The sequence below is a fragment of the Onychostoma macrolepis genome, chromosome 23 (assembly GCF_012432095.1).
Source record: "Onychostoma macrolepis isolate SWU-2019 chromosome 23, ASM1243209v1, whole genome shotgun sequence".
Lineage (NCBI taxonomy): Eukaryota > Metazoa > Chordata > Actinopteri > Cypriniformes > Cyprinidae > Onychostoma > Onychostoma macrolepis.
In genome coordinates, this window is record NC_081177.1 from 27,269,360 (window position 1) to 27,286,920 (window position 17,561).

General features: G+C 38.1%; 1 protein-coding gene across 1 annotated transcript in view; it reads right to left on the reverse strand.

Moving 5' to 3' along the window:
- Positions 1-17,561, reverse strand: part of epm2a (EPM2A glucan phosphatase, laforin) — a 33,152-nt gene that overhangs the window by 13,734 nt on the left and 1,857 nt on the right. The window contains exon 2 of the mRNA XM_058762790.1: positions 3,422-3,596. Coding sequence (XP_058618773.1) covers positions 3,422-3,596 — 175 coding nt within the window. The remainder of the gene's footprint in view (positions 1-3,421; positions 3,597-17,561) is intronic.

The window sequence follows — 17,561 nt, forward strand, 5'->3', positions numbered from 1 at the left end:
AAAAAAAAAAAAACGTAGTATTTCACATTTGTACGAGAATACTTAAAGAATGTACTTCCTTACAGTCCGCCACTTATTATTTTGAAAATTAAACTAACAACATTTATGGTCAGAATATTAACAAATTGTTGCTAACTACAGCTGTGTCTGAACAACAGGCTGCACCTGAAGGACTCGGACCAGTCATACAGAGCACTGTTCAGCTGTGACAGCTGCCACTGAACATTGAGCTGTACAATGCTCTATTTTTTTTCGGTAACGCTTTATTTCGATAGACCATTTTAGACATTCGGTCACACTTTATATTAGGTCGCCTTAACTACTATGTACTTACATCAAAAAAATAAGTACAATGTACTCATTGTGTTCATATTGTATTGCTAAACACTTTTGGGATCAGACATTCTACTAACAGTAAGTAACTTTGTAACAACATGTCAACTAGCAGTCATTAGATTATTAGTAGACTGTCTGCTTAATATCTTGTAACACTTTATTTTGATGGGTCCACAACATACAACATACTGACTATGAGAAACTTTGCAAGTAAATGTCAGCTTATTCTACAAACCCTAAACCTACCCTACTGAGAGTTAGTAGATATATATTTGCAAAAGAATGCTAATTAGTTGACATGTAGCTGACATGTAGTTACAACGTTACTTATAGTTAGTAGAATGTCTAAAGTGGACTATCAAAATAAAGTGTAACCTTTTTTTCATTTTTTTCATTTTTTATTCACAGTTTTATTTTTATGCTTAAGACAATAAACTATATAAAATCACACCTTTGTAAGATATCAGTCAGCATTTGAACTGCTGTGTGTGTGTGTGTGTGTGTGTGTTTTGTAATTTTTCATATGTATCATTACATTATTCAAGTAAGTTCCAAGCCAATAACTGCATTTAAAGTTGTAATACGAAAATTAAGGACGCAGCAAACCAGTGTTACTTACTTGGCCTCGGTCTTGGCTAAGCCTGAAGTGCATCACCGGCACCGCCGTCAGTGAAACATTCCCACCATCTCCTCCATTATGATGTAAAACATAAAAACTGGCAATTCTGGCTCTACCTATCCTGTCAGGATGGCAGCTCTCCTCTCGCACCATTGCTCTGCGACAGGAGCGGTAATCGGGAATCGAGGCACAATTAGGAAATCCTGTCAAGGTGGAGCGTCCTTCGTGCACTTCAGAGGTGTGGCGTTAAGTGCACGCCCTTAACTTCGAGACACAGCTGTAGACTTTGACAAAAACACGATTTTCTCAGCTTTTTCTTCAAAATGTTGCTTTTTTTAATGAAACTTACCAACATTCATGTATTGACAAATGCATGAAGCTAGAATAAAATGGTTCCATTTAAATGCAGAGACTCTGTTCTTACTTTTGACATACTGCATGTTCAAATATTCATACAACAAAATATTCTGAGGGCCATGAAAGTTATGTGAAAATGATAAAAAATGCAGTAATTGTGGCTAAAAAAAAAAAAAAAAAAAAACCACTGGTAAGGAAAAACTTTAAGTCCACAGTACAAAAGAGGCCAAATGACATGAGCACTGAGGTATAGTTTAAATTCCAAGGTTTAAGTAGGAGTAATAATAGTAATAGTGATCCTTACTTTAAACACTACAACAAAAGTGGGAACTGGCATTTGCTAAAATTGCTACTTAAAATTTCAGAGAGAAGCATGACAGTGAATGAGACTATTAGGAGCTCCGTTTTTGAGAAACTCTCTGATACAAGTGCATTATTCATTTTACAGTGTAATGAAATTACGCTCACACAGTTTTCAGAATATAAAACTAATAAAAAAACATACTGTTTTAATTTAGAGAGAGAGGGAGACAGAGAGATAAAAGAAAAAAGGGGGTTATGATGTGTATCTCTGAGCATAATAGGATAGCGGTAGCTTAGTGTCTCATGTTCTGGGCTGGTAATCCTTAACATAAAGCAATTCATATTAAGGTCTGTTATCAGCATTGTGCCCTTGATCAAGACACTTCACTTTGCTCTATATCAGGGGTGTCCAGTCCTGCTCCTGGAGGGCCACCTTCCAGTCAAGATTAGCTCCAGCCCTAATTAAACACACATGAACCAGCTAATTAAGGTCAAGAGGATGACTCTACAAGCAGGTGTGTTGGAGGTGATCTTTGCAGGATGGTGGCCCTCCAGGAGCTGGACTGAACACCCCTGCTCTGTCGGGATTGTCAGTGGTTCTGAATGCTGATTGGCCAATACAGTGTTCCAGACAACTGTGATCACCATGCATTCATTCATTCATTGTATGTATGTAAAAGAGCAGTTTGAACATTCTGCTATACTTCTTTTCTGTTTCACAAAAGAAAGGCTTTTATGGTTTTGATTTTTAGGCAACCTATTTCTTTACGAAAGAACATTAACCCACACTCTATTCTTATATATAACTGAGCAGTTATTGTAGAACGTGTGTGATATCCTGAGTTTACTGATAAATCCCAGAAGAACTTAACTCTCCCCATTAAAACTAAAGGTGTGGTCACATTTACAGTTGCTTTGTGAAATTTCATGGGTTAAATCCAGTCGTTCCAGTAGGAATCTGCACGATCAGGAGTTCCCATGCAGATTTTGATTGTGTTAAAGGACTAGTTTACCTAAAAATGAAAATGTGCTTGAAGTTTAGTCACCCTCAGGTCATCCAACATGTACATGAGTTTGTTTCTTGATCAGAACAGATTTGGAGAAATGTAGCATTACATCACTTGTTCACCAATGGATCCTCTGCAATGAATGGGTGCCGTCAGAATGAGAGTCCAAACAGCTGATAAAAACATCACAATAATCCACAAGTAAAGTGGATTAATCCACACCACTCCAGTCCATCAGTTAACATCTTGTAAAGTAAAACTCTGCATGTTTGTAAGAAACAAATCCAATGTTAAGCCACTTTAACTTTAAACTTTACATTTCACCAAATCTGTTCTGATGAAGAAACAAACTCATTTATATCTTGGATTGTATGAAGGTGAGTAATTTTGTCAGCAAATTTGAATTTCTTTTCCTTTAAAGTTGGTCACTTTACACCTTAAGAGTGAGAGAAACCAGAATGACATAGAACACACAAAAGGTGCGATGGCATTGGCAAATTTTCAGCTAAATTTCATGTGCAAAAAAGGTCCACTGTCTAATGTCAATTGCTTAGATAGGTATGAAGCACTGCTCAAACAGAAGTCACTTTCAAACCAAGTAGCTTTCTGTTTGTCAATGCAGAAAATCTGTGACCAACTTAAGTATAAGATAAATCTGAGCAGGGAACTTTCCCCTCATGCAAAATTTCACACAGATTGTACTGGAATGACTGGATTTCTTATATGAATTTTGCCAAGCAAAGGTATATGTGACTTCACTTTAAAACTCATGATGGATGGGAAATTCATTCACACATACTGAGAGAAGTGGATGGCTTGCTGTCCCGCTATGCTGAAGTAGAAGTTGGTAGTGTGTTTCATCTCATCTGTGTGGCCCGTCTCTTCGATCCAGTGACCAATCGGATGGCAGTATACCCCGTCCACCATGTTACTGTCGTCATACACACAGTGCCTGTCATGATGTGGCCCATTGCCTATAGACACACACATCAAACATTTATCAGTTATTTACACAATCATCTCAATCATTTACACATGGATCAATGACAAACTAGAATAAATTATACAATGAAAAGTAAATTCTTGTAAAAATCTAGTTTTTAGTTGTTAGGTCACACTTTAATTTAAGGTCCAATTCTAGCTATTAACAAACTATTAACTACGACAATTGCCTCAATAAACTCCTAGTTTGCTGCTTATTAATAGTTAGTAAGGTAGTTGTTAAGTTTAGGTATTGGGTAGGATTAGGGATGTAGAATATGTGCTTTATAAGTGCTAATAAACAGCCAATATGTTAATAATAGGCATGCAAATTAGCAACTAGTTAATAGTGAGTATTGGTCCCTATACTGAAGTGTTACCAGTTGTTCTAAGTTATTACTATTTTCAACAAATTTATTTATTTATTGACTTTTAAATGTCAGGTGATGTAACATGATCTAAAATAATAACATATTTCAGTTGCATTTTTAATATGTGAAATGCACACATTAAATCATTCGGTCCCACTTTATATTAGGTGGCCTTAACTACAATGTTCTTACATTTAAATTAATCATTTGATACAATGCACTTATTGTGTACATACATGTTTTTACATTGTACTTATATTTTTAAACATACCTGTATGTAGTTACATCTGTAATTAATTTCTGTAATTACATTTATAATTACTCTGTTGACCCATCCCTTACACCTTAACCCACCCTTAAACCTACCCAGACCACCAAACCTGTCCCTAACCTTACCCGTATCCCACCTCGATAGCATTAAAAGTGTTTTGCAATACAATAAGTACATTGTACTTATTTTTTGATGTAAGTACATAGTAGTTAAGGCCACCTAATATAAAGTGTAACCAATCATTCTTTAAAAAAGTTGTTATTATTTTTAGAATTTTGGATCATGAATATCACAAAACGATGGAAGCTTGCATGTATACAGTGGTGTGAAAAAGTGTTGGCCCCCTACCTGAAATTTTATTTATTTTATTTTTTTTGCATGTTTGTCGCACTTTAATGTTTCAGATCATCAAATAAATTTAAATATTAATCAAAGATAACACAAGTAAACACAACATGCAGTTTTTAAATTAAGTTTTTTATTATGAAGGGAAAACAAAATCCAAACCCACATGGCCCTGTGTGAAAAAGTGCTTGCCCCTAAACCTAATAACTGGTTGTGCCACCCTTTGCAGCAACAACTGCAATCAAGCGTTTGTGATAACTGGCAATGAGTCTTTCACATCACTGTGGAGGAATTTTGGCCCACTCTTCTTTGCATAATTGTTTTAATTCAGCCACATTGGAGGGTTTTCGAGCATGAATGAATGGACTGTTTAAGGTCATGCCACAGCATTTAAATTGGATTTAAGTCCAGACTTTGATTTGGCCACTCCAAAACCTTAATTTTTTTTCTTGAGACATTCAGAGGTGGACTTGCTGCTGTGTTTGGAATCATTGTCCTGCTGCAGAACCCAAGTGCACATGAGCTTGAGGCTGATGGCCGGACATTCTCCTTCAGGATTTTCTGATAGAGAGCAGAATTCATGGTTCCATCAATTATGGCAAGTCATCCAGGTTCTGAAGCTGCAAAGCAGCCTCAGACCATCCCACTACCACCACCATGTTTGACTGTTGGTATGATGTTTTTTTTATGAAATGCTGTGTTGGTTTTATGCCAGATGTAACGGACACACACTCTCCAAAAAGTTTAACTTTTGTCGCATCAGTCCACAGAATATTTGCCCAAAAGTCTTGGGGATAATCAAGATATTTTTTTTGGCAAATGTGAGACGAGTCTTTGTGTTCTTTTTGGTCAGCAGTGGCTTTTGCCTTGGAACTGTTTTTGCCCAGTCTCTTTCTTATTGTTGAATCATGAACACTGACCTTAAAGGGTTAGTTCGCCCATTTAAGACATGAAGTTGTATGCAATCCTTACCAGCACTATAAGGTATATATAACTATATAACTATAGTGCATACACACTGACCCACCCTTTAGTCACCTCCCTGGTCAGAGTTCTGGCCGCTGGAAGTTTTTCAAGATAGTACTCCCGGTTAGTTTCCGGGGCCTCAAAACTGGGTGTATTTGGCCTATATAATAATAAAAAAATGATTTGCGTTTCAAAGCTTGATTAATTTACATCACAAAAAACACGCCTGACAAAATTCATACCTCAGTTTTAATCGGCACTATTTTCTTTCCATTTCTATCAATCCGCGCTGCTGTCAACGTCAACAGTGCGCACGTTCAGATCAGCTGTTGATAGCGCGACTCGCTGACAACATGTCTGACTACGAAACTTCTGATGACAAACCAATTTTAGCACAATGTCAGACGGAACAGATGATGATGAAAGTAATTTTCAGCTTGTTTACCGTACAGTTTAGACATTGGATCATAAAGTTAGTAAATAGAGCTTACCCGTGGTACTGGTACAGCAAAACTCTTTAAAATCATTTTTTTTCTTTTTCCTCCTTGGTTGGGGATGTAATCGTCTTCGCTGAAGTGAGAACTGCACACACGGAAATCCTTGATTCTCGATATTTTAGCTCCCGCAGAGTAGCCGATGGCAACCAGCCAAAGCTGTCTCGTAGCTATATCCGAAACTGGAAAACGATGGAATCTGAACGGTGATCCCGGCACATTCTTGTGGTCACAGCCTGGGAATTTACAAGTTCGCACCATTGTTCATTTTCTACTTTTTATGTCGTTGTCATTCGATTGTGTAAACACTATGGAACAGCTGATCTGAACGTGCGCACTGTTGACGTTGACAGCAGCGCGGATTGATAGAAATGGAAAGAAAATAGTGCCGATTAAAACTGAGGTATGAATTTTGTCAGGCGTGTTTTTTGTGATGTAAATTAATCAAGCTTTGAAACGCAAATCATTTTTTTATTATTATATAGGCCAAATACACCCAGTTTTGAGGCCCCGGAAACTAACCGGGAGTACTATCTTGAAAAACTTCCAGCGGCCAGAACTCTGACCAGGGAGGTGACTAAAGGGTGGGTCAGTGTGTATGCACTATAGTGCTGGTAAGGATTGCATACAACTTCATGTCTTAAATGGGCGAACTAACCCTTTAATTGAGGCAAGTGAGGCCTGCAGTTCTTTAGATGTTGTTCTGGGTTCGTTTATGACCTCATGGATGAGTCGTCTTTGTGCTCTTGGAGTAATTTTAGTAGGCCGGCCACTCCTGGGAAAGTTCACCACTGTTCCAAGTTTTCTCCATTTATGGATAATGGCTCTGACCATAGTTTGCTGGAGTCCCAAAGCCTTAGAAATGGCTTTATAACCCTTTCCAGACTGATACATGTCAACTATTTTGTTTCTCATCTGTTCTTGAATTTCTTAAGATCGTGGAATGATGTGTTGCTCTTTAAACATGCTTCACTTTGTCAGACAGGTTCTATTTAAGTGATTTCTTGATTCAACAGGTCTGGCAGTAATCAGGCCTGGGTTTGGCTAGTGAAATTTAACTCAGCTTTCTAAAATAATGTGGTTAATCACAGTTCTTTCATGATTTAATAGGAGGGGGCAAGCACTTTTTCCCACAGGGCCATGTGGGTTTGGATTTTGTTTTCCCTTCATAATAAAAAACTTCATTTAAAAACTGCATGTTGTGTTTACTTGTGTTATCTTTGATTAATATTTAAATTTGTTTGATGATCTGAAACATTAAAGTGTGACAAACAATTAAAAAATTAAAAATTAAAAAATCAGGAAGGGGGCCAACACTTTTTCACACCACTGTATATATATAGTGATAGGTTATGAGTTTCTGGAGTTTTGGTGTTGGAATTTGGTCCCATTCTTGCCTGATATAGGTTTCCAGCTGCTGAAGAGTTCATGGTCATCTTTGATTTATTTTTAGTTTAATGATGCGCCAAATGTTCTCTATAGGTGAAAGATCTGGACTGCAGGCAGACCAATTCCGCACCCAGACTCCTCTACTACGAAGCCATGCTGTTGTAATAGCTGCAGTATGTGGTTTTGCATTGTCCTGCTGAAATAGACGTTGTCTGGAAGGGAGCATATGTACATTTTAAATGATCCTTGGCCTACAGGACACAATGGCACTTCTGGACCATGTTCACATATAGCTTTCTTTTTGCATGATAGAGCTTTAGTTGACATCTGCAGATGGCACGGCGGATTGTGTTTACCGACAGTGGTTTCTGGTTTCTCTGCCCATCTTTCCTTCTGAGAGACTCTGCCTCTCTAAGACATCCCTTTTACAGCTGATCATGTTACAGACCTGATGTCAATTTACTTAATTAGTTGCTAGATGTTCTCCCAGCTGAATCTTTTCAAAATTTCTTGCTCTTTCAGCCCTTTGTTGCCCCCGTGCCAATTTTGTTTTGAGACTTGTAGCAGGCATCAAATTTGAAATAAGCTCATTTGGTGGATAAAAGTGTAAAATTTCTCCATTTAAACATTTGTTATGTTCTCTATGTTCTATTGTGAATAAAATATTGGCTCATGTGATTTGAAAGTCTTTTAGTTTTCATTTTATTCAAATTTAAAAAACATCCCAACATTTCCGGAATTCAGGTTGTAGATATATAGATATAGATATAGATACAATTTATAATTTATTTTTAATGAACAACTGACCTTACTGATTATGGTTTGGCAGACTAATATATGTCCATTTTTTATTTATTTTTTTAAATAAACTGCTTATTTCTCAAAGAGACTTATGATGTCAGAACAGTTATAGTTTACCAACTTGATATCTTTTAACTTTAAGCTCCCCCCAAAAAAGCATTTTAATGTATTTTGGAGGACATTACATATGTTTTAATGTTTGAATAAATAAATAATTCACTCCAACACATTTCTGATCTACTCTATGCCAATGAATTATTTTACATAGTGTTTTACACTTGTACTAATGTTAAATGAAATAAACATTCTTATTCCTTCTTAATTATACAACAGTTGGGATCTAAATTAGAATTTTAACAATGGAAATTACATTTATTTCATGCTTCAAAGTTTCAGGGTCTCTTGAAAAACTTTTGAAATACACATTATTGTCGCTTTTTGAGAAAAAAAAAAAAAATGCTTTTTTTGTGTAAGCCTTTTATTTCTGAAGGGTAAGGTCAATAGCCAATTAAATTACTGAGTGTTTTTCAGACTCTGCAGGTCACCTGTTCCTGGCCTCTGAGAGTTCACATTTAAAAGCTAAGGGTTTCCTTCATTAATTCAGCAACTTCCTGTAATGGGCATAATTCTGCATAATTTTGATGGTCAGGTCATAAGCTTGATTCATAAAACAATAAACATTCAAATGAGTCCTTGCGTTGCTAAAACTGTAGCGCAGTGCTGCCTCAGTTCTACATGTAATGCACTGTAATGAGGGAGAGCGTTCTGAAATTGCATGCATCCTAAACTCACATTCGTCCTGAAAGTACGTGGGGGGTTTGTTATTTGTCCGACATTTATCATCCCACCCCACTGCTGTCACCCTTTCCACTGCTGGGCTGATGAGAGTCTCACAGCTGCAGCCCACACAGCAAACAAGCTCTTCACGCTGACTCATATAGCATGAACAAAACCTATGCCATTACTCTTCTCATGCTTACAGTCTCATCTGAAGCCGCATACATACATTGCATACTATATACACCATACAGTATTTCTAAAATGGCGCCACATGGCAGCCACAGGCTTAGCTCTCCATTGTTTGTACTGATTTTGTTAGTTTTTCCTGTTTTTTGTTGCTGAACATTTGGCAGAACACACCACAAAACTTTTTACCAGATTTTGATTATTCGGACGTTTTGCTGAATGTTGTAGTTGGCGGAGCAGCAGCGCTGGTCAAACGCTTCAGGACGCACAGAAGGGGGAAGCGAGCCGGCGCGCTCGTGAAGCTCAGAGAGCATGGATTTCGGAAGCCATTGCCTAGCATCCATCTGGCAAATCTCTGTTCTCTACCCAACAAAACGGATGAACTCCTTCTGCTCTCCCGGAAAAATAAGGATTTTTCAAACTGCTGCTGTGTTTCACGGAAACCTGGCTGAATGACTCCATTCCAGACAGCGTGCTTATTCTGCCAACAGGGAAATCACGCAGGGGCGGGACATGCTTTTACATCAACGAAAGGTGGTGTACAGATGTAACTGTTAAAGAAGATGTGCTGTTCAGACCTAGAAGCTGTCTTCATTAACTGTAAGCCGTTCTATTCGCCGCTGGAGTTTTGCTCGTTCATTCTCGTGAGTGTTTACATTCCTCCGCAAGCGCACGTGAGCTCAGCTTTACAGAAACTGGCGGATCAGATCACAGAGACAGAACAACAGCACCCGGACTCTGTTTTAATTATTCTTGGGGATAATTTATCTTTAATAAAGCAAATCTCTCCCCTGAACTGCCAAAATACAGACAGCACATCACATGTCCCACCAGAGAGAGTAATATACTGGATCACTGTTACACAGCAATAAAGTATGCATATCACTCTGTCCCACGGGCAGCTTTGGGGCTCTCTGATCACTGTTTAGTTCATCTTATACCAACCTACAGGCAGAAACTGAAATCACCTAAACCTGTATTAAGGACTGTAAAAAGATGGACTAATGAAGCAGAACGGGATTTACAAGCCTGCTTCCACCTCACTGATTGGACTGTTTTTGAAGCTGCTGCCACCAAGCTGGACGAGCTCACAGAGACCGTAACATCATATATCAGTTTCTGTGAGGATATGTGCATTCTTACCAGGTCTCATTTAACCTACAACAATGACAAACCATGGTTCACAGCAAAACTCCGACAGCTCCATCAGGCCAAAGAAGATGCTCACAGGAATGGGGACAGATTGTTGTATAAACAGGCCAAATACACCCTGGAAAAGGAGATCAGAGTGGCAAAGAGGAATTATTCTGGAAAGCTAAGGAACCAATTCTCTTCCAGTGATCCTGCTTCAGTGTGGAAAGGTCTGAAAGACATCACCAATTACAAGACACCATCCCCCAGCACTGTGGAGAATCAACAACTGGCAGACGATCTGAATGAAATCTATAGCAGTTTGAAAAAACACCATTCACACCTCCTGCAACCCCCCTCTCCCCCTCCCCCCTCCTGCACTGCAGATCAGTGAAGATGATGTGCGTCAGGTCTTTAGAAAGAACAAGAGAAGGAAGGCACCAGGCCCAGACGGTGTGACACCAGCCTGTCTGAAAACCTGCGCTGACCAGCTGGCCCCCATCTTCACACAGATCTTCAACAGATCACTGGTGCTGTGTGAAGTCCTCTCATGCTTCAAATGCTCCACCATCATCCCCGTCCCAAAGAAACACAAAATTACTGGACTTAATGACTACAGAGCTGTGGCTCTAACATCTGTGGCCATGAGATCATTTGAAAGACTGGTTTTGGCTTATCTGAAGGACATCACTGGACCCTTACTGGACCCCCTGCAGTTTGCCTACAGAGCAAACAGGTCTGTGGATGATGCAGTCAATATGGGACTGCACTACATCCTGCAACATCTCGACAGACCAAGGACTTATGTGAGGATCCTGTTTGTAGACTTCAGCTCCACTTTTAACACCATCATCCCATCACTCCTCCAGCCCAAATTATCTCAGCTATCCATCCCCACCTCTGTCTGTCAGTGGATCAACAGCTTCCTGACAGACAGGCAGCAGCTAGTAAAGCTTGGTAAATTCTCATCCAGCACCTGTACGATCAGCACTGGTGCCCCCCAGGGTTGCGTCCTCTCCTCACTGTTCTTCTCTAAAGACCCCTCTGTCAAGCTCCTGAAGTTTGCAGATGACACCATAGTCATCGGCCTCATTCAGAACGGTAACGAGTCTGCTTACAGACAAGAGGTTGAGCAGCAGGCTGTCTGGTGCAGTCTTAACAACCTGGTGATCAACACGCTCAAAACAGTGGAGATGATCGTGGACTTCAGGAGAAACCCCCCTGCTCTCCCCCCACTCACCATCATGAACAGCACTGTGACTGCAGTGGAGTCATTCAGATTCCTGGGCACCACAATTTCTCAGGACCTGAAGTGGGGCATTCACATAGACTCCATTCCAGCACACTCCCTCTTTGAACTGTTGCCGTCTGGTCGACGCTACAGAGCTCTGAGCACCAGAACGGCCAGCACAGAAACAGTTTCTTCCCTCAGGCAATTCATCTCATGAACAGTTGACAATAAACGTGGAACACACAACACTATTATACATTATTTATTTAACACACATACTTATTTACATTTCAAATTTGCACATATCATACATGTACATACATAATTGTCTATATTATATATTGTGTTTTTGCTATTTTGTACATTGTCTATTTTGTATATTTGTATATTATTCTTTTCATTATCTGTGTCCTGTCCTGTCGCTGTCATTCTGTTGCACTGTGGAGCTTCTGTCACTATAACAAATTCCTCGTATGTGTAAACATACCTGGCAATAAAGCTCATTTTCATTCTCATTCTCTCATTCTCAGTATGCAGATGATGGAGTTTAAATTGGTGGGCTTGAGTTTGTATGTGTTAAAGCAATATTGCCATACAAAGCCAAAATGCAGTAAGTTTACCAAAACTGTTATTTATTTATTTTTGCTTGATTTGACATTCAGTTCTAAAATCTAATTTATAAAATGGATTGTTTTGATTCTAAATTCTATAGCAATGGTAAAGCAGCACAGTGGAATACAGAATCTCATTCAGAACACGTTTTTGTGCTTAAAGGTATAGTTCACCCAAAAATGAAACTTTGCTTTTTTGTAGATGAGTTTGTTTCTTCATCAGATTTGCAGAAACTTAGCATTACATCGCTTGCTCACCAGTGGATCCTCTGCAGTGAATGGGTGCCGTCAGAATGAGAGTCCAAACAGCTGATAAAAACATCAAAATCATACACAAGTAATCCACACCACTCCAGTCCATCAGTTAAAATCTTGTGAAGCGAAAAGCTGTGTGTTTGTGAAAAACAAATCCATAATTTAGACATTTTAACTTTAAAATGTTACTTTTGCCCGATAATCCATAATAATGCTTCCTCCATGTGAAAAGTCCATCCTCTGTTGTCCTCTCACATCAAAATCCACCCACATATTTGTTTAAAGCGGTGTTGGACTGTTTTCACTTATAAACAGTGCTTGATATGTGAATAATTCTCTCCTGATTTAGCCAAGATGACTTTTTCACTGGAGAAAGCAATGTTATGGATAGAAGAGGTTAATTGATGGACTGGAGTGGTGTGGATCACTTGTGGATTATTTTGATGTTTTTATCAGCTGTTTGGACTCTCATTCTGACGGCGGCCATTCACTGCAGAGGATCCTTTGGTGAGCAAGTGATGTAATTTTTTTTTAATGTAATCATTTAGAAATATGCATTGCTTTCATTTCTACCCCGCATGCAGCAGCTAGTCCTCTCTGAACTAAAAATGGTTCACACTCTATCATATAGTTTTTCCTCTAGGTCATATACAGGAAAACATGGTGCAGAATTAGAACCAACTGAAGTGTACAGGCCAATACATCCTAAACCAAGTCTGTCCCTGTCTGGACGTTGCCAATTGAAACACTCCACTGATCAGAGTACTTTTATCTCAACTGGAGGACTATCAATTCATGCTTGCTTACCTGAGGCACGCTCAGAGCCAATTCACCTGCTATGGTGTGCAATCAACAAGCATCATTTCAATCAGAAAAACACATCTTGACATAATAAAGATCTCGGTTGTTTTCATAAGAGACTGTTTGAATAGACAAGATGCCAGCAAACAATGGCTCAATCAAAACCTCAGTCAACACACGGTGTGAGCACTGGAGCAGATCTTCGATTTGTCACGCACAGGCGTATTCATCCAAATAAGAAACATGACAGAATGAGAAGACCGCCACTGAGTAATGTAAGGACGACAGCTTGGCTTCTCTGACAAAGCAGGTCGTGTTCAGGTTTGAATGACACTGCAGTTTTCTTCAGTTTGAAATATTTGCCGCTTGGCTCCCAAAGCAAAGTTCAAAGTTTGGTCTTATGACAGTGAAATACTTTTCTACATGATGTGTAAAAGAATAAAACAATGCAAAATGCTAAATGAACAATCATATACTGTACAACATTTGTATATTATCCAGTAAATTCCCAATCAATCCAAATCCTATATATAGATACAGTGCTGTGGAAAAGTAGTGTTAACGCAGAGGGGTAAAAGACAGAGAGATGGAGACTAGCCGGTATTGAGGATATACAACATCAAAATAAGAATAGTTCTGTCATGACAACTCTCAGAGGGATTGGCATGGTAATGTACATGACGATGTTAATGTATTTGGTCTTGGCGGAATAGATCTGCTACGCTGCTGCTGCTGCTGCTGCCACTGCAGAGCAAGTACCAAGACTGGTGAGCATGTAAGAAATACTGCTGCTGCAAATATAACATACATGAAATAAACCCCATATAGCATACATGAATCACCTCGTAGCAGATCTATACAGGGGGAGCTGGGGAAGGTGAAGGGTTTCTGAAGCATGCTGCAAACTGCAGCAAGTCATATATTTGAATGTTGAGCAGTGAGCTCATTGGCTACCGATACAGGAGAGAACCAATCAGCTGTGCCACGTGATAATGATGTTATTAGGTCAGATTGAGTTAGACCTATCAGACTGCACCATCTAGAGTTTCAAGCTAGAACTCCATATATGGAAATGATCTTCAAAATATTGTTTTGTAGTCTGTATCTTGCGAAACTGAGATGTATAGCCAAAAATAAGAAAGCCACTGGAATGAAAGACATAAGTAACTTCAACATATATGATTTGTGCATTTTTATTTTTGCGAAAGTCCACAATATAATTTCAACAATTTTACAAAATAAGAAAAAAATAAATAAATAATAGAAAGCAGTGTTATTTTAGTATCACTGAGATGCTATTATAGTTTTTATTCATATTTTGAATCAATTTTAAGTTGTTTATGTTTTACTTTATTTCAATTCATGTTAATTTTATTTAAAGTAAGAAAATGCCTTTTTGTGTTTTTAATTTGACAAGTTTACAAGTTAAAAACGATTTGATCAAATGGGACCATAAAAGTTATACAATTAATTCATTGCTGTAGTCTCCCATTATAGAAGTTAACCCAACTATAATGACTTCCTCTTCTAATGACCCTAGAAATGTAAAAAGGGTCTCTGTGCAGGTTTATACAGTGCGACATATATGTCACACGTGCTATGAAAAAACAGGTCTGTGCGATTAATAAATTTACCACTGCAGCACATGTGCGATACAGTTTTGCATGTTCATAACACTGCCGCTTAATAGTGTGAAGTGATTTCGTTGTGCTTGTTTGTTTGTGTGTGTGTGTGATCAGGGGCGTCGCTAGTGGGGGCAAAAGGGTGACAGAGTGCATAGAGGTCTGGGGGTCCCCGAGATCACCTACTGGCCATCGGGAGCACCGGGACATTCTATTCAAGTAGTGGGCCGATCGCCGAAACGAGGGAGACATCCCGATATTAGGCGCTGTTTTTACATTACAGCTCATGCGAAACCGCATAAAGCAAATAGGCCTACTCCAAAAGTGTGAAGCAGCGCTCCCCGATGCATTCGCCAGCCACGTGTCAAAGCAGAGCGGGATCAGTCACCCACACAGCGCTGTCGAACGTGCGCCACGCTTCTGCCACGATTTATAAGTGATAAACAGCGCAAGCCACTTGATCCATTCAGATGTCACACAGAATTGTTATACAGTCATGTGATATGAGAACATTAAAGGTTCTGTTGTGATGCTGGCTGAAAACAGCCACGACAATGAGGTATAGCCTATTGGAAAATGCCAATTAGCTTGTCAATTCAGCACCATAATTTAACTTAAAGTTATTAACTATTAACTACAAATAGCCTATGTTGGCAGAAATGTATTTGTTATAAATATTACTGTTATTACATATTGTGGAATATTTTAATTTTATAGAAGGTGTTTTGTAGTTTCTTCATGTTTAGTTTTTTTTTTTTTTACTACAAATTTTATAGTTTATTATTACTTATCATTTATTTAAAAAACCATATAACCATGGTAATGAGGACCATGGTTTTACTTCTTGTGACCACCATCCTACTAATACTAGTCAGCTAAACTCTGAAAGCAAGAACCTCTTTCTTTTTAGATCTTTAGTTATAATGAATTTTAATTGAAGTAAAATGTTAATTCAATAAGGGATTAAAGATAAATATCAGTGTCTCATATAATTTAGGTGTTCATTATTTACAAATAATAAAGTTCTGAAAGGGAGATTCACCCCAAAAATGAAAATTGTCATTATTTACTCAACATCATGTCCAAACCTGTATGAATTTCTTTCTTCTGTGGAACATAAGAACATTGAGAAATTTAAGAAATTTTTGGCCATAGAAATCAAGGGTAACCAAAATGGTTTGGTAACATTATACAAAATCTTTTTGTGTGTTCAACAAAAGAAAGTAAATCATACAGGTTTGGAACAACACGAGGGTGAGGAAATGATGACACATTTTTTTAGCAATACCTTTCCAGAAGTCTAGCTCAAAATCAATGCTTTACTGTCAAGTGCTCTTCTATGTGACAAAAATGCATTATTAAGTTTGTTGCATTTGTCGTGAATTCGGTAATATCTATCAGTATTCGTTTCTGTCCTGTTTTATGTATTAATTTTTATGTATTCATAACCCCCCGCGAACGTGATTTTGAGGGGGCCCCATAGCAAATTCTGTGCACAGGGCCCATACTTGTTATATACTTGTTAGGGGTGTGCGATATGACAATTTTTGATGGTGGACGATTAAAATGTCTCCACGCCACGGTCTGCTTTTGAAGAAATGAAGCTCCCGCACAAACAGCGCCTGATTCCTAGACTTAAGTTTAAGACTTAACTCAACTTGTAAGTTGTCTTCCGCGTCTAATATCTGTCAAAAGCACACAAGGTTTATTTAAACACAGTTAGTTATGTCTAAAATGAAAGTAAACAGTTAAGAGAGAAATGGATGTGTGCAGCTTTTAAAGGGACAGAACTAAACATGCTCCCGACTGTCATTAAACTAAAGGGATTGTTCACCCTAAAATTGTAATTTCTGTCATTATTTACTCACTCACATGTTGTCCCAAACCTGTATTAATTTCTTTCTTGTGCTGAACACAAAATAAGATATTTTGAAGAATGTGGGTAACCAAACAGTAGCTGGTCCACATTGACTTTGACAGTAGGGGGGAAAAAAATACTGTGGAAGTCACTGTGGACCAGCAACTTTGGTTTTCCACATTTTTCAAAATAGCATTTTTTTGGCTGAACTATTCCTTTAATATTAACAAAACAAACAAAAACAAAAAACAAAACAAAGAGAGAGAGAGAGAGAGAGAGAGAGAAATCACTCACTGCTCATGGCTGATGAACTTTAATACAGTTGCTTAAAAAAAATGTATAATTGATGCATTTAGTGTTTTATTATAATACTTAATATTTAATGTTACTGCTATAGCATACTGTATCTGAAAAATAAAGCACTCTTTGTTTTATTTGTATATTAGGTGTATTTGTAATGTATATCTTTTATTCTTATTTTCTAATAACAAAGATAAAATAATGACAAAGATTTTTATTTTCGCCCACTTTGTCCTAAATGTCTGCCATTCTTTTGTATTTTATATTTTGTTACCTTGAAAGGCTTTTATTTATTTTTTTTACAATAGGGAAATTAGTTTGGCTGTACTGCTGAGGCAACTTAATAACAAAACCAACATGACAAAGAATTGTGATAAAATCGTGAATTGTGATACTCCTGAATAAAATGATGATATGATATTTTGTGCTACAACTGTTTGGCCTGTGCTACAAAACTTTCAACCACTGTAGCACCAGTGCTATGTGCAAAAAACAACAAAAAGGTTAACGTACAGCCCTGTCTCTGTGGCATCATCAGGTCAGTCC